Consider the following 19,093-nt stretch of genomic DNA (forward strand, 5'->3'; position numbering starts at 1 on the left):
ACAGAAGCGGGACCTGTCTGGGCACGTTGTCCCCCCGGAGGAGTCCTGCGAAGTAAGAGTCCCACGCCAGGAGTCCCGGTGAGTGGGGCTCCGTGTTTGCGTTTCTGGGGACAGTTTGTATTTAGAGCCTGTCAAGGGCTCCGGGGGCCATGGTCTTTTGAGACACCAGGGAGGGACTCCAACGATAGTGCCGGCATCTTTCAAGAGCCCACGAGGCTCCCCAGGGGCACTGCTTCCATAGAGCCGAAAGGCTCCACTGACACGGAGGCAATTTCTTTAGAGCCCACGAGGCTCAGGGTGCATTGTTTATTCAGAGAGCCTGTTGGGCTCCCCTGAGTGAGGGGGCAGATTGTGTTCAGAGCCCACGAGGCTCCAACATTGTTTTGGCCCCCACTGGTATTTTGTTGAGCCCCACCAGAGAGCCAGGGGGCATGCTGGTGCCAGGCTCGAGTTCCTAGCTGCCCAGCATTTAGTGGGCAGCTGCTTCGTTTAGGCTTTGCGCACCTCCTTGGCTGCCCGCGCAGCCTGCCCTGACATTTGGGACATAGGGCGTTTCAGCCCCTTACAGGCCAGTTGGCCTAGGGGACAGTTCTGGTGTTGTGCCCTTGCTTGGGGTACATGTGTTTATGCCCTATATGATCTTTTGCGCAATTGTGAGTACCTTCCTAATGTCGTTTCTGCATCATGTGTAATGTCTTTTGTGCTATATACCTCTGAATGTATGTGATGCTTAGGAGGTTGTCTTTCCTAGTATAGTTATACTAGTGAGTTCATGGTTCCCTGCGTGATATTTTCCTAAGGTGGTTAGGGTTGCGTAGGTGGTACTTACCTTTTACCAGTGATTACTGGTTGTGTGCTACATTTTGCTATTTGGTGCTACAATTGTTCTATGTGCTAAGCGATATTCCTACAAAGTGCTAATTCTACCAAGTGCTAGTTCTAAAAGTGCTTATTCCTGACAGTGGCCCACGTGGCCCTGTCCCATGTACATAATCCCTAGTAAATTCTGCCCGCGCCTATGGCACATTGTAAAGTGTGTGTTTATTATATAATGTGTTTGGAATAATAGAAAGGCTATTTTTATATATAACCTTGTGTGGAGTTTCCTTTGTGGTGGGCCTTGAGTGTTGTTGCTGGGTGCGCGCGCAAACACTTAACCTACATTGCCTCCGAGATTAGCCTTGCTGCTCGCGTCATGTTGCCTAGAGGGTGAGCAGGGGTTATCTTTGGCGCGTAACTCCCTTGCCCTGACTAGAGTGGTGGTTTCTGCCTGACTTTGGCGCAAGCCTTAGCCAACCGGAAATCCCATTTCTAACAATATGATTATATGAATAGATGTATGCGGAAACCATGTTGCATGTAAGTTGCCTTTGCCCAGCCCTTAACACAGAACGCAGGTCCGGATTAAAATTAGAATGGAATAGGCTGGGGGTTCGGTCCTGCTGGCAAGCCATCATGGCAGCTCTCAACCCGGAAAACACAGTGCTAAACATAAAATTTATAAAATTTATCCAGCGAGCATATCACATCTTTAACTTAAGGAGACCATGCTAAAGTGCTCAATCTTTCTTTTCCCTCCGAAAACAGTATTAACTGGCATTATCCTCAGCAACGTTAGACATAATTTGGTTATATCCAATGCAATCTGGCCCTTTGTTTCAATTTTTGTGATTTTAATATACACTATGAGATAAAATCCCTGTTTTTATAATGTTTGTTAATGGATCGTGCCTTTATATCTACACTCGTGTTGTTATTCCTAGAAGTTTTTATTCTAATATTCGGTCAGGCTGTGAATCTGTAAATTCTTTTAAAGATATGTTTTATATCTAAATAAAGATTATTATTATTATTAATAGATGTATGAATAGATGTAATTGTACTCCTCCTAATTGTACTCCTGCCTACCTACCTCAGCCTATCCTAATCAAGCATAGGTGTGTGCATCTGCCAAGATGCCATGAGTGGTCTGTCCCAAGTTACATGCATGTGTGTGTTTCATCCAGCAGCCGGGGCTGATGTAGAGCGGGCAGCCTTCCTTCTCCGGATAGGGATGGAATTCAGCTGGGCTAGAATTCAGCCGTAGAGAGATTGCGACAATCCTCTTGAAATGCTCCTGTGTATACACAAAGGCCCTCGTATGTCCTGATACCTGAGCTCTTTGTCTGGCGTGTTTGTTCATTCTACCCTCCTGAGGTTTTGCCAAACAGACACAATAAATAGCAATAATTAACGCAGTGCACCGAGCCCCTGAGCAGAATCTCCTCGGAAATTATAAGGTGTCTACGAGAAGTGGATATGTAAGCAAACACATTCCCTGTACCTTATCAGGTGCTGTTGCATAGGCAAGTGTATGTGAAAGGTCTGTGTAAAAGATGTAATTTCTAAACGCGAGCCTGTAACATCGACGTGTATGTGCCCAGAGCCTAACAACCACAGGACAAACCTTGGGTAGCTTTACATCAAGCAGTCCGGCTTAACATTGAGGAAAAGTGTAAAGTGTTTATACAACACTTCAACCAATAATAAAGTGAAAACATCTACCCAGAATTGATCCAACACAAAATTAGATAAATATAACTTTTTTTAACGAATAGCACAATACCAAAATGGCAACGAATTAAACAGTAGAACTAGAGATATTAAAGTTTAAAGATTTTAGTGACAATAGCGCCAAAAAGCACAAAGCGCCAGCCGTGGAAGTTCAGGCAGAACGTGACGGAGCATGGGCCAGCAACAGGGACGCAGTTACTACAGCTGAACAGAGTACCTTAAATACTTGTTTGCGGAGCGTTGCAAGGATCTGCGTCAAAGATGCATCATGCAACCAAAGCGATGCATCGGTTCCTAGATGTGGCGAGGCTGTGATCAGAGGGCCTGTGTCGTCGGCGAGGATCACATCAGTGGGGCTTGCAATGCGAAGTCTGACGTCCAGTATGCGGATGCAGAGCTGGGGTGAGGAATCAGTTCCGAAGAGTTACAAGGGTGCAATGCAGAATCCGGCATTGAGGCTGCTGTCAACAGGAAATGTGAGGGTCTGCGCTTAGGATGTGTTGCACAGTGGCGTCTCTAATGGGGTTGTGGTGGTGATGATGTTCTTTACAATAGATCCAATCCACACAGCAGCTGCGATGGGTCGTTTCTGCTTAGGTTTGCGTTTTGCATCAGAAGAGATGGCTCAGTTCTGCATGGTCCATAGAGGTTGGCATAGCACCTTAAGTCCACTTCTAAGGGTATAGGACTGAGGTGGCACCTCTTAGCAGGGTAGACTCTCTGATGGTAGAGTCCAGGTGCAGGGTCAAGGTTGTTGGAAGCCTGTTGTGTCCTTGAGAGTTCAGACCAGGAGGCCAGGCAACTAGCCCTTGAAGTCAATCTGGGGATCCGGGTTTAAGAGATGCAGGTCCAGTCCTTCTCACCCAGGCAAGAGGGCAGCAGGCAGCCAGTCAATATAGCAGGGCTGCAGTCCTTCAGAGCATCTCTGTCCAGCAGAATGGCAGTCCTTTCAATAGGAAAGAGAGGTCCGCTGAACTCCAAAATGTACTTTCAATCAGTGGGTAACAAGTAAAAATATTCAAACAAAGGGTTAGGGTGCTCAGGGTGATCACCTCCAGTCCAAAGGGCGCGTGGAATGTAATACTGGAAGAACCTTACAAGTGTAAGGTGGAGCTCTTGAGCACTCCTATAAGCAAAACAATTTTGCAAGCAATTAAGCAAAGTAGTCCATTTGAAGAAACGCAAAGTTTTATTCACTTAGTAATCTGTGTCTTTGGAAACGTAGGTTATGATTTTTTTAACATAACATAGTACAATCCAATGGGTTTCTGGATATTCCAAAGGGTTAAATTTACACAACGTGTATGTATCCTATAGACATAGTTTTGTGTTAGCCCCGATGCATTTTGAGCCCAAGGCTCTTCTTCAGGGGGTCCATTATTCTACAGAGAAATATAAACGAAAAATGTTGTTTTAATGCGATACCGAGCCAGAGGTTATGGCTGAAATTAAGAGTGAGCTAAAAACTATGGTGTTGGTGCGTGAAATATCATCAGTGGCTGAAGTGAAGGTGCCCAATGGTGAGCAATATGCGGGTGAAGTATAAAGAAAAAAGTGCTATGGAAAAGGAGTAGTGAGAAAAATATGTTAAGTGAGTAAAAAAACATGCGGAACAAAGTAGTGGCATGCTGGCATTTAAACTGAACATGTTTATCTGGTGCCCCGGCGAAACGCAGCAGGTCTTTGGGATAATCTAAGAAAAACACCTACTGAGGTGAATTAGTGATATACCAGAAGTTGGGAATTAAAGTTATTGGAGCTAGGCTTACCGCTGTGAGTTAATAAAGAATCAATGTGTTCAGTGCTTAGAACGCTGGAATCAGAATCGCCGTGCAGCAACGCGGAAATAAATGTTGTGCAATCTCTTGCATGCGTATGGAGTATGAACACGGGCATGATAGAAACAGGACTGATACAATGTTCAGAAAATGGAGTGAAATGTAAACAATAACCTCTCAGAATGGATAATACACACCCTGAAAAAGATTGTAGACAAAAGTGTCATAGAGAAATTAGATAGGAATCTAGAAAACATTTAAAAGATATGAAAAATGACAAGACATATAGGCACGAATGCAAATGATTAAAGAACTAAGGTAAAAGGAAAAAACAATAATATCCCGGGTATGGATATAGGAATAGAGAGAAATATTAAAGAAAACAATTAAAGAAAAGAAAAAAATGAAGACGTAATAGAATGCTGAACAGAACAAACGGCATACATGTATTGAAAGGTGTAGAACACGCGATGACATATGTAACTCTAAATGTGAGCACAGAAAAATGGGGGTTCAATGGGAAGAAAAAAGGCAAAAAGCAGACAGGAACAGGAAGGAAACACGAACACTAGGGAAATGTGATTGATAGAGTAGAAAAAAGAAGATGCGTTGAATGTATAGAGGCAAAAAAAGAAGATAAATAATCCCAATGGTCGGGTGTGTAAAAGAGATTGAATTTGGGGGTGAAAAATGTGGAATGTGAAAAATTAAGAAAAGTGGAAACATTGGAAAAAAATTGTAAAGTAAAAGAGGGTGAAGTACAACGAGTGGTATGTAGAAGAGGGTGAAATAAATCGAAATGGAGTATTATGAAAGATGCAATGGGGGAATACAGTGAAAAGAAACAAAGTACTTAAAGAGGAATAGTGCCAAGAGAGAAAAAATGGTAATAAAGAAGAGCGACATTATAAGAAACTACTATATTCCAGTAACTCGTTGAGGCCTTTCGGATGAGTCGAACAAAGTTTGTGAATCCAGTATAGTTCTCTTTGTAGTAAATATTTTTTGGGTCAATGCCTGTGGGTATTTTTACTACCTCCAAGATTTGGAAGCAAATTTGGCTTGCATTATGGTTCAGTTGGGTGAAATGAGCTGCCACGCAGGATTTAAGGTTCTTGTTTCTGATGTTACTACGATGTTCTGTGAGTCTGATTTTTATCTTCCGTTCTGTTTTACCCACATAGGGTAAGCCACAGGGGCACTTTAGAAGGTATACCACGTTGGTGGTGTCACAAGTTGTGTTCACCTGAAGGCGAATGGGGGTACCCTGAGTGGGGTGCATCACATTGTTTCCTGGAATGATGTTATGAGTGACAGTTCATGCAATTATGGCACGGAATTGTGTGTTGTACTGGGCGTCCTCGGGATCGGTTTGAAGTTTATGTTCCACCTCTCAATCTATCCAATGACTGGAATTGCCATTACGGCACAGCACATTGAACTGATTAAGCGAGGGATGTTGTGGGGGGATGTTAGGAACCAGGAAGGAAAGGAAGGGGACAGCAGGGAGGGAGATCTGGAAAAGACAAAAAGAGAACAAAAACTCATGAATAACTTTCCTTTTCTGACATGTCTACATACAGTAATACCAAGTACCATCTACCCTTTACTATATACCTGTAAAGAAAAAGAATCCTTCAGGGGAGAGGTAACTGATGGCAGATAATGGGATAGAGGTGTAGCTGTAATAATACAAAAGCAACAGTGACTTGTAACGTCCTGTTATGCACGCATACACAATAATAAACACCACTTGTCTATGGAGGTCATAACATACCCCTAGCTCACTCCTTGAACACTTCACAGGGATCGAGAGTTTAGCATACCACTCCTAATCAATCCCTGTTAATAAAGGAGTAAAAGAAATAGGGATTAAACACCATACATATCATACCCCATCCATCTACAGTGCAAAGAAACAATTTGATGTTGTCCCTGTGTTAACCTCACACAAGGACGTTCTCTGTTACGTTAATGCCCCCTGTTCAGGTATCCAGTATAGGGGCCAACAACTCTCTGTTCCCCTCAATGTTGTAGGAAGAACAAAAACAGAAAAAGTACTTTCAAGGGTTCCGTGGATTAATCCGCATCCACAACCTCCGTCGGCCGACAATACCGACCGGGACAAATCCGCTTGACATTGAAGGGGCTAATACCCCGAAAACAACCAGACACAAGCGGAACCAGCGAAGCCACCAACAATGAACCAAGAACGTTTCCAGAAAGGCGACTGTGAAAATGTCCAGGTGCAAGCACCCTTACCGCACCCAACGATGAACCGCTACTTCAAGGACAGCTCGGACCGGAGGAATTCCTGATGCTGAGCATTGCAAACCTTCCTCCTTATGCTTCCGCGATCAAGTCTCGCGAGAACAGCAAAGGAGCATGGGAGTGGTAGTTTCCCCACCGCATCATCCCGGGAACTGTAGTTCTTAGCGCAGCGCGATCGTGACATTGTGCCCTTGTATATGATGGATTCTGTGGAACGAGGTTTCAGCATGGATTGTAAATTTTTTTGAACGCTGGTAAGCGAAAATGGGAAAATGTTAAAAAATTTGATTAACATCCGGTTCCAGTTGCAGAACTTGCCAGTGTTTGATGATGCTTTGTTTGATAAATTGGCTCTTGATTGAAAATTTGGAAACAAATACGTTCCGTGGTTCTACTGAACTTGAAATGGCTTTGGGTGTCAGTAGTGTAATACGTTCAATTTCTGCTACTCTGTCACTGGCTGCTTTGACAATTTGGTTGGGGTGGCCTCTGTTCAAAAATGTATTCATGATGATGGTACTGTCGTGTTTGTAGGCGTTTTCAGTAGATGCTATTCTTTTGGCCCGAAGCAGTTGTGAATAGGGTAGATGTCTTTTGAGGCTGGGCTAGTGAAAACTTGAATAATGTAAAAAGTTATTCCGGTCAGTTTGTTTGATGTAGATTGATGTGTCTAAGTTGGTATTGTTTATTTTTATGTCCACATCTAAAAAAGATATCCTGGAAGCACTGATGCTGTAAGTGAATTGTTTCCTGTCATTGATGGTATTGAGTTGGCTTATTGCTGAGACTAATTGTTCTTCAGTACCTGTCCATATGAGGAAGATGTCATTGATGTATCAATGGTATGATTTGAGATGATCTTGCCAGTGTGGAACAGTAAGTATATGTTCAGTCTCGTACTCATGCATGAACAGATTGGCATATGATGGAGCCGCACAATTACCCATGGCGATGCCTGACAGTTGAATATAGAATTTTTCCCGATATTTGAAGTAGCTGTGCAATAATGTAAATTGAATAAGTTCCATTAGAAATAGTTGCAAGTCTGGGGGTTTCCGAGTTTTGAGTAGTGCTGCTTCAATGGTTTGGAGGCCAAGTTGTGGGGGATGGATGTATATAAAGAATTTACATCGATCGTACATAATAAAACAGGTGCTGTTGGATCAATGGTGATGTATTTTATTTTGGTCAAGAAGTCTGTAGTATCTTGTAAGTAACTGGGCATTTGTTTGACTGAAAGTTGGAGATGCTTGTCAATGTAAGTACCAATAGGCGTGTGGATTGAGTTGCATGTACTGACAATAGGTCTGAATGGAGGTTTCAACTGGTGTTTATGAATTTTAGGAACCATGTATAGGTACGGAATTTGGGGATGTGATTTGACCAAGTATCTCCTGTCTTTGTCCGTGATGGTCCCATGAATAACTGCTTTGTCAATGAGAGACAGGAGAGTAGAGGAGTATTCAATTGTGGGATCGATGTTTATTTCCATATAAGTGTTAGTGTCTTGTAGGTGAGTATTTACACTGTCCTGGTAAAATTGGGTATCCATTATCACTAGGGCGCCGTCTGCTTTACAGATGGTGATATCACTGTTGGTGGCCAATTGGGTTAAGGCTTGTTTCTCATTCTTAGTAAGATTTGGTTTGGTGTGTACAATTTTCTTGTTGATGGCTTGAAGATCTTTGTGCACAAGTGCCTCTAATAGGTCGAGGGTCTTGTGGATAACTGGAGCCAAAAAGGAACTTGTAGGTTGTAAATCCATGAGGGTGTGTTCATCCTCCGTGAGTGATGGTGCACAGACGTTTGTGAAGAAGTGTTTCAATCTGAGTGTCCGCATGAATTTATAGAAGCTCACTTGTGTTTCAAGTTCATTGGTGGTACACACAGGAACAAAAGACATGCCTTTTTGTAGCACCTTCATCTGTGATATCGATATGTTGGATTGAGAGATATTTATAACTAAGTTCTATGACTCTGTGTTGACTTTGCTACTGAGTGTTGAGAGTCTGTTGAACTGGGTCCGCCTGGATCTCCGGTTGCGTCGGTGCCTGATCCTAAAAAAGGCACCGGGCAAGTGCTGATGGCAGGGGGTTGGTTCGTTGAAGTGCTACTTTGTTGTGTGTTGTCTTGACGTGGCGGTTGACGCAAGTCTTGTCTAGGGAATCTAGTGCGTGAGGAATCATTGGAGCATGAGGTTTCGCCATCTGTGGATTTAATAAAATGGGATCTTTGTTGCCTTCTGGCCGCGTAGATTTCCGTCCAGTTGTACACCTCCCCAAGCTTGTTGTCCACAGTATCCCTTTTGAACTTACGTAGCTTACTTTCGTATTTTTTTTGGTATATTTTTCAAGTTGCACATTCAAGTACTTTCAATAGCACAGTAGCCCTGGCAGAGTATCCACAGACCAGAAGTGAAATGAAGTGGTGCTGTCTGAGGTCCAGTATACATTCCCAGTTGAGACTATGAATTGGGGAGAAGCTTCTAGAGGTAGGCCTTTGACTTGCACAGATGCCCTGCCTTAGCTTTATTCTAACTTCAGGTAGAATGAAGCCCTTTGTGTGGAGACAGGACACAGTCTATTCAAGTGTAAGTGGGACTGAATCCAGTTCCTCTCTCCCACCCGGTTTGTGGTGGTCCAACCAGACACACCTAATCTCCCTATTGTGTGTGGCTGTCTGGGAGGAATACACAACACCCAACTGTCAACCACACCCAGTCATGTGACCCAGAGATAGGCTGCAGTCACCGAATGGCTAAGGCAGGGAAATAGTAACTTTCCAAAAGCAACAGTTTCAAAATTGTAATTTTAAATCTGACTTTACCATAAGTTAGGATTTTTCATTACAATTCTAATGACACCAAACATGGCCTGATGACCTGTTCCCGTTTGGAAGTTACACTTATTAAATGTAATAAAGTAGCTCCAAAGTTGGGTAGGTAGGCCGTGTAGTAATGAAACCCAACTCTAGGGGTTTTTCACTACCAGTACATTTAAAACTTAGAAGTACATTTCCAACTTTTTAAATACACTACACCCTGCCCTTTTGGCTGTCCAGTGCCTACTCTAGAGGTGACTTATATGTATTAAAATAGAAGGGTTGAGCCTATCAAAAGATTTATTTTACCAGGTTAAAATGCCAGTTTAGGACTGTACACAGAGGCTTCAATGGCAGATCTTAGGCATGTTTAAAGTGCTACTTATGTGGATTAAACTTAGATCAGTGACTGGGGGTGTGCGGTTGAAATATAATATTTCAGCACTCCGTCTATCATCTTATTGTGTTTGCTATGTTCGCCCTAAGTGACGAATGGTATGCCCTGATGTGGGTCTCTTGCTCTCAGTGCCCCTGGATTCACGCTAGCCTGACTGATGAGTGGTGAAACCCCAAAAACTGGTCCAGGATGCTTGTTTCCGGTCCAGGGAGGACTTGGCCTGGCAGTTCGGGCTTGACTGTTCGAATGAGGAGCAAGGTCAAGACTGATTTGGATATGGCTGGGTCCAAATTGGAGTGGCATATTGAGCAAAAGAACAAAGGATTGAACCCAGATCTTTGACTGGGGGTGAGTTGTTGAAAGGTTTCAGCACTCTGTCCATCATTTTGTTGTCTTTGCTACTTTTGTGGGTGGCACAATAATTTCTGCGAGTAGTGCTCCTTTACTAGGGAATTGCAAGTAAATTAAGTGTGCCAATTGGGTATAAGCCAACTGTACCATGTTTTAAAAAGAGAGCACTAGCGTTTTAGCACCGCTTAGCAGAGATGAAGTGTGCAGGGTCCTAAAACCAGCAATACAAAATCAGCAAACAGGAGGGTTGAAGGCAAAATGTTAGGGGGAAACAATGCCAAGGATTCCAGGTCTAACACCTAATTTTCACTATACTCCAATCCCTCCATTCACCTCGAATTGGCCACTCTCAGCATATGCCTACTGAAGGCATTACTCCTCTCTTTCTACTAACCTCTCATCTGCCCCTCTTGGTACATTTTGCAAAAATATGGACTGATAAAGGCACCTCTCCAACCCACAGGCTGGGTCCTGTAAACCTTCTATTTAAAAAGCCAATGATGTTGCCCACCTCCCTGAATCAGCCCCTCCCCCCGAATCCAAACTGCTAAATTCATACACCAACTGAGAGGCAACAACCACAAAAATATAAAAGTCTATGACTCCAAATAACCAAAGATGTCCAGAATTCTATTGTAGATGAATTCTTTACTTTTTTCAAGTAAATAGCATAAGATTCAGCAAGAAAGCCAGCACGTTTAGCTGTTGTATCCCAAGCTTCATAAGGGCAGCAATTATCAAAACTGTTTTAAAAATATTATTAAAAGCATAGGATTCATAGTGTATACTCTAAAAACAAGTTGCAAACTTGTTGAGGCAAAATGTATCAAACAAACCACATCAAATATAGGAAAGGGACATACCTTACAGAATCTAAACAATACAGGGCAAATCTATTACATTTGGTCAACAGTTCTATTATAATACAAACAAACTTAACATCTGTACATGTGTGGTGTGGTACTTACATCTCGGGTATGTGTGGCTGATGCTTCTTACTCGGAAAACTGTGGTTAAAAATTACAAATCAAGATGTGTGATTGGTAATTAAAATGTGTATATATCCGGCTGGTAATTACAATCTGCATGTGTGTGGATCATTATGTATTGTTTATGATCAAATTATTGACTTCTCTTTATAGATCACTTTACAGTTGTCACTTGTGTGCTTTCCTCTCTGCAGGTGAAGCTCCAGGACTGGCTGTGTCCCCTGAGGAAAGAGATGGGAAACATTCTGGAGTCTAAACTCCAGGAAGAGAAACAGTATACCACCATGAGGGTGAGTGGCAGCCATGAGCCCTTTGTAGTTAAAGATCTATCCTTGTATATGTGCAGGTCTGTTCATTTGCCTGTCCAGGCTAGAGATTCAGGGAGGCCTATTGTTCGCCCTCTAGCCTGGTTCGTGCCTCCACCAGGTAAATTTACTGGTTGAAGAGACACGGTCCGGGGGTTGAAGCCCACATCTTTCCAAGGGTCTTCCTGAAAGAAGCATACACAAGAAATACTCTCCCAACCTTTAAGTAGTAATCACATGGTTATGTGGCCAGTGCCAGAGTAAGTATGCATGGTTTGTAGGCATCTGGTTGTAAGTGTGTCCATGCAGACATGTATCTATTTATCTGTGTGGATGTGTGTTGGTGTGTTTGTGTGTGCATGGTAACAGTCATTTGTGGGAGGTCATGCATCTGTGTGTGTATGAGTTGGTAGTCATCTCTTTGTGAGCGTGCACTTACCTGTGGCTGTTTGTACATGTCTGTTTATGGGTTTGTGTATGTTTTGGTGTGGAGGAATTTATGAGTATGTGCATCACTGGGTCAATTCATGCTTCTGTATGAGTGTTTGTGTCACTGAGTTTGTGTATAAATGTGTCTGGAATTATCTGTCACTAAGTTTGTGCCGCAACTCAGTATGAATGTGTGTTTGCATTTGTCTGTGTGTCTTTAAACTGTTGTTTTGCTTTCATAATCTGAATTCCAAAATGTCTACTAAAACATTTCTTGATTCCAGGCTCTGGACTACATTATTGACAAAGGGTACTTACTATCTGCTTGTCACGGGCCACAGTAACATGCCATTGGATAAGTGGTGTACTGAGCACGATGAGGGGAATGTGTTATTGTAGTCAGTTTTTTGTTGTTGGCCTTTTGTTGTTGAGATTTGTGCTTGTTGACCTTTGTGGGGTTGAGATTATGTCCTAAAGCGTTGTGAAGGTGCTGGGTCAGTTTTAGGATTTTCTAAGCAATGTCAATTTTATCTTATTGGGTAAGAAATGTACTTCTCAAAATATTTCTAATCAAGAATAGTTATTGATGGGTTTTTGAGAAATATTGGACCAGCTTAGGTCCTGTGTCAGTCATTAGATCATGTTCTTGATGGATTTTGAAGAACTGAGATGCAACATCAGTGATTGTTTCCTCTCCTTGATTGTTTTTTTGTAAAACAGCTGAGATCCACCGTCAGTGATTACTTCCTGCTCTTGATGCGTCTCAATTGATGCTTGGATCAGCTGAGATCCACCATCAGTGATTATTTCATGAGTTGGGCTGTAGTACAATATAGAATGCTCTTAAAACAGTAATTAGGGAGAAAGCCAAAACCTATCTAGCCCATAAAAATGTATTACAAGACAGATGTTAGGAATCGTAAAACAAACATACTCAAAATCCACTATGGAGACCTCACTGCTACGCAAATTAGAGATCTCCTAAGAATCTCTCCTACAAATGACATTAGCCCTAGCTAGATTAACATGGATAGCATCTCTATGGAGAGTATATGAGATGGGGACAAATGGTGTCAACTGATGTACTAGTTGACACCGAGGGACCATCTCTAGACTAGTCCCCTGTATCAAAGACTCTTCCAGAATGTTGAAGACAGACACCTTTGAGATAGCCAAAGTATTCACAGACTAATATCGCTCCTTGTATAACTCCAGGCCAATTCCCAAGATAAAGCATTTGCCTCCCCCGATTGGTGACCTTCCCCTTCAAGGTCAATACAATGACCTTTGGAGCCAACCGGTAAGACGCAAGTGAAAATGGATTCCCTATGGAGTTCTTTCTGCAGATTGCATTGAATACGTCATCTCACCTGCTGTATGTTGGATGAAGCCAGGTTAAGCATATCTCTGCCTGGAGATCTCCATTCAGCTACAATAACAGTTCTTCTTAAACCCTGCAAACCGTCCGGCGTTTGTCAATTTTATAGGCCAATCTCATTAATTAAGTTAAGGTCCTTACTAATGCATTGGCCCACAGGCTAATGGGGTAAATTAACTCCTTGATATAAAAAAACAAAATGTCTTCATGCCAAACAGGGGCACTAGTCATTACATCTGAAGAGTTCAGACTGCACTCACGGGAATGCAGGACTTCTCTGGCCCCTGTGCACTAAGACCCATTGATTTTGGAAAGGACTTTGGTTCTCTGGACTGGCCCCCATGCATCATGTTCTTACTCAATTGAACTTCAGGTTATAATTTCTTTCATATGTAAATGTATTATATGATCATCCCGTGGCCAGAGTTAAAATCAATGGCGTTTTGTCCTCCTCATTTGAAGGTGGTGACATCACTGATGACATCATCCACATGATAATCTGATGAACCTCCTCACACCCTAATATGACCTTTGAGACACCCACTCTAAAATAAAAACTACCATTTTTAAAACCATAGACAAACCAATAGCAGTTACTATATACCCACTGACTAATTCCTAGCTATACACACACATTCATTCATCCACCCATACAGTTATTCATACATGCAGTCACTCATCAATAGAGCACTATTATATGTACTCGTACATCTATACAAACACTCATACTCGTCACTCATCCATAGAGTTATTGACACACCTAGCTAGTCATGTAAAGAATCAATAACAATGCAATTTACTCACCTATACAGTTATACATTCACTATCTAAACTATTCATACAGATACTAACATATGCTTACTCTCTTATACAATCACTGACACAAGCAGACAGTCATTTATACAGCCACTGTCATAATTACTCACGATCCCATGTATATACTCCAACACTCACATATATTGCCTTTCACATATGTAGTTACTCACACATATACCACCACTGAGACATTCATTCACTCACCAACACACTGATACACACACTCACTCCCCTATACTGCTATTTCCACATGCACTATTGAACCCATAGACCCAGTAAATTGTCTTTTCACACATGTAGGCAGAAAGTCACACCCCCCCCACCCACCCACACACGCAAACAAACACAGAGGCACCCATACAGATACTCATACAACCAATAAGTAACCCATATAGACAGTCATGTACCTACTCATCAACCCATGGAGCAGCTTACACAACAACAGAGAGACTGATACAGACATTCATAGTTTAGTCACTAACCCATGCATTCAGTAAGACGCAATGAATCACTCACTTATACAATCAGTCACACACCTATTAACTCCTCTACCCATACACTTATACACCAACTCATTCTTCCATACACCTTTGCATTAACATATATAAAATATATTTAAACTACAACAACACACATTCACTGGATGATGTCATCAGTGATGTCATTAGAGATGTCATCAGTGACGTCATCAGCAGTGCATTGCAGGGGCGCGAGTTATAGTTAGCTCTACTAACTATAACATTCTAATTTCTCTGGTTTTGTACGAGTAAAATGTCCAACTAACTATAATGTCCCTGAAACCTATGTTTTTTTCAGTGAATTTCTATGGTTTTTTAAATGCTAATTTCTAAATATAACATCCCTGAAACCTATGTTTTTTCCAGTGAATATATATATATATATATATATATGTTTAACCAAACGCCTTCGCACTTTGATACGGGCACTCTACCGCGCCCCTCCCATCCAGGCTGTTTCCTCGCGCTGCTACTCATGAAAGATTCCCATTGTTTTAGAAGTAAGCCGACGCGTTTCGAGGCTATAGCACCTCCTCTTCCTGGGCTCTTCTGGAATGGCAAAAGTATACACCACCTGAGCTGTATTTCCACTTCCTTTTATTACGCAGTTGCCATATCCGGGGTACCATTCATTGTGCTGCATTGAGATCTCATGGAAGGTCCCTTCCTGTACGTGATTGTTGGAACATTGGGCAATCTCGGAGCCAATACAGTGTCAGTTTGTAAAATGGGCCAACCTTTCATAACAATGGACCTTATTTTCCTTTCCTGGCGATTGTAAGTAGTTATAAATCTAGGAGCGAAAGAAAGATCGATAGCCTCTGTTTCAGTGTGGATAGAATTTTCATGCTCAAACAATGACTCTTGTGATCGAGCCTGCATTTTATTTACTGCTTGTTTTAAAATCCCTTCTTTATATCCTCTCTGCCTGAATCTTTTTAATGCTTGAGAGGTAAAAAAGGCCAGATCTTCCTCCGTACTACAAATGCGTTTGAGCCTTAACAATTCCCCGAAGGGAATATTGTTGATGACATGCTTGGGGTGAGCACTGCTGGCATGCAGAGTACTGTTTCCAGCAGTGCTCTTTCTATGTAATTTCGTTGCCAAATGCCCCCTATGAATACAACATTTTAAATCTAAAAAGTCCACCTATTGCTTACTTATCATAGACGTAAATTTGAAGTTTTTCTGATTGTTATTAATTGTTTCAACAAAAGCATTGGCATTATTTACATCCCCCTTTCATGAAACAAAAACATCATCAATAAAATGCATCCACTTTAAAACATGGCTATTAAAAACTGCACTGTGTGTGGGCATGAGGACCTGCTCCTCCCACCAGCCTACGTGTAAACACGCATAGCTCGGGGAGAAACAGGCCCCCATCGCCACACCCCCTTTTTGCAGATAAATGTCATTGCCAAACATAAAATAGTTATTATTGAGACACCATGATGTTAATTCCAAGACCATTTTGTTGTGATTGTAACATTGTATTGGTCTTTTTCCTAAGAAATGTTCCAAAGCCCTTAAACCTGTATCGTGTTCAATGCTAGTATAAAGCGATTCGATATCCAACGCTATGAATATCAAATCCTCGGTCCATGGAACATCTCTGATTTTCTTTAGGAAATCGCCAGTGTCCTTAATATATGTTGGCAGACTTTTAACTAGGTCCTGTAAAAAATAGTCAATATATTCTGTGATGTGTTCTGCAACCCCTTGAATTGCTGAAATGATGGGGCGCCCTGGAACCGGAAATACTTGCTTATGGACCTTTGGTAAAAGATATAATTTCGGTAGAACATGATTTTCCACATATAGAAACTCATGTTCCTGTGTAGATATCAACCCATCTGTTTTCCATTTGAAAAGGATTTTTCTGAGCTGTTCTCTTGCCAAATTATATTGTTTTATTGTCGTCTTAGCATAGCACAAAGGATCACCAAGTTGTTACAATGCTTCTGCAATGTACTCCTTTTGCGGCCAAATTACAACATTTCCGCTTTTATCTGCAGTAGTGACAATAATCTGATGGTCATTGCTCAGTTTTTTGATTAGGGACGCATATTCTTTCTCCTGCTCACTCTTATATCTCCTTCTATGTTTGACCTTGTAGTGCAGCTTTTTTAGGTCCTCCACAATTACGTCATGGAACGTGTCAATAGCGTCCCTTGACATGTTTGGCATGAAATTTGATTTGGGCTTAAAAGGACTTATATTGGCCCCAATCTGTATCACTGATGCATCCCTGAGTTCCTGTTGCGTTGACATTTGCTCTGTTTCCGCCACAGTGTTATTATGCTCAAGTTGATGCATTGTGAGATACGTTTTTGTATCTGCCGCAGAGAGCTCCAAGCTGGTTTGATTGTTAGCGTTTTTCTCAGCTTCCTTGAGGCCATCTTTAATACAGAAAAATTTGAGCAGCTTTAGTTAGCATATATAACAAAAGACATCCACTCGTGTTCTGGTGTAATTGAAATCAGAGATTGGGCAGTAGGATAAACCAAGACTCAAAAGATGTTTTTCCGCCTCGGTCAAAGCTGTTGTGGATAAGTTTATGATTGTATTTTTATTTACTGCTTTTTGCGCCAATATTGCCTTCTGGGTTTTTTGTAAGGATTTTCGCTTTTTGCAGCACTCTCTCCTTCTTTTGTTATTTCTTGACCTTTTTTCTGTTGATTGCGTGGCCTCAATGTTTGTAGTCGGTCTTTGTGCATCTCTTCAGAGGCCAGCACAGGGAAAGTTCCATGACCATCACAGCACACCGGAGGCTAATTAATTCAGCAATGCTGTGGGAGTAGAGCGGCGAAAGAACTTTCCCTGTGCTGGCCTCTGAAGAGATGAACAAAGGCATCGAAACGCTTCAGGCCGAAGGATACAGCAACTGGAGGGCATACATTGTGCTTGCAAATAAAGGTTTGTGACCAAACTTTCAGCGGTGTGCGGCTTCAAAGCCCTGAGCTTTGTTTTGGACATATTTACACGTTGCTCGGACCGTGGAAGCGACGCACCTCTGAGAACCGAAGAAAGGACCAGCAGGGGGGTAACGTCCCGTCTGTATTGGCGCTGGAAGTAGCAGGACTTAAGCACACTGTACACCGTCTGGGGCCCATTGGAGGGCTAATCAAACAATCCTAAATTGAGGCACAGGGACGGGACCCATTGGAGGGTTAACACTGCCTACAAAGACTCCACTTCCCAGCATGCAGTTGTGGTAAAAACGTGACCATCACAGCACACCGGAGGCTAATTAATTCAGCAATGCTGTGGGAGTAGAGCGGCGAAAGAACTTTCCCTGTGCTGGCCTCTGAAGAGATGCACAAAGGCATCGAAACGCGTCAGGCCGAAGGATACAGCAACTGGAGGGCATACAATGTGCTTGCAAATAAAGGTTTGTGACCAAACTTTCAGCGGTGTGCGGCTTCAAAGCCCTGAGCTTTGTTTTGGACATATTTACACGGTTGCTCGGACCGTGGAAGCGACGCACTTCTGAGAACCGAAGAAAGGACCAGCAGGGGGGTAACGTCCCGTCTGTATTGGCGCTGGAAGTAGCAGGACTTAAGCACACTGTACACCGTCTGGGGCCCATTGGAGGGCTAATCAAACAATCCTAAATTGAGGCACAGGGACGGGACCCATTGGAGGGTTAACACTGCCTACAAAGACTCCACTTCCCAGCATGCAGTTGTGGTAAAAACGTGACCATCACAGCACACCGGAGGCTAATTAATTCAGCAATGCTGTGGGAGTAGAGCGGCGAAAGAACTTTCCCTGTGCTGGCCTCTGAAGAGATGCACAAAGGCATCGAAACGCGTCAGGCCGAAGGATACAGCAACTGGAGGGCATACAATGTGCTTGCAAATAAAGGTTTGTGACCAAACTTTCAGCGGTGTGCGGCTTCAAAGCCCTGAGCTTTGTTTTGGACATATTTACACGGTTGCTCGGACCGTGGAAGCGACGCACTTCTGAGAACCGAAGAAAGGACCAGCAGGGGGGTAACGTCCCGTCTGTATTGGCGCTGGAAGTAGCAGGACTTAAGCACACTGTACACCGTCTGGGGCCCATTGGAGGGCTAATCAAACAATCCTAAATTGAGGCACAGGGACGGGACCCATTGGAGGGTTAACACTGCCTACAAAGACTCCACTTCCCAGCATGCAGTTGTGGTAAAAACGTGACCATCACAGCACACCGGAGGCTAATTAATTCAGCAATGCTGTGGGAGTAGAGCGGCGAAAGAACTTTCCCTGTGCTGGCCTCTGAAGAGATGCACAAAGGCATCGAAACGCGTCAGGCCGAAGGATACAGCAACTGGAGGGCATACAATGTGCTTGCAAATAAAGGTTTGTGACCAAACTTTCAGCGGTGTGCGGCTTCAAAGCCCTGAGCTTTGTTTTGGACATATTTACACGGTTGCTCGGACCGTGGAAGCGACGCACCTCTGAGAACCGAAGAAAGGACCAGCAGGGGGGTAACGTCCCGTCT

The 19,093-nt window shown here is 42.7% G+C and overlaps 1 protein-coding gene across 1 annotated transcript in view; it reads left to right on the plus strand.

Moving 5' to 3' along the window:
* The window catches only part of LOC144827026 (E3 ubiquitin-protein ligase TRIM39-like), a 115,284-nt gene that overhangs the window by 39,865 nt on the left and 56,326 nt on the right, over nt 1–19,093 (plus strand). The window contains exon 2 of the mRNA XM_078685493.1: nt 11,354–11,449. Coding sequence (XP_078541619.1) covers nt 11,354–11,449 — 96 coding nt within the window. The remainder of the gene's footprint in view (nt 1–11,353; nt 11,450–19,093) is intronic.

The sequence above is a fragment of the Lissotriton helveticus genome, chromosome 4_1 (assembly GCF_964261635.1).
Source record: "Lissotriton helveticus chromosome 4_1, aLisHel1.1, whole genome shotgun sequence".
NCBI classification, from domain to species: domain Eukaryota; kingdom Metazoa; phylum Chordata; class Amphibia; order Caudata; family Salamandridae; genus Lissotriton; species Lissotriton helveticus.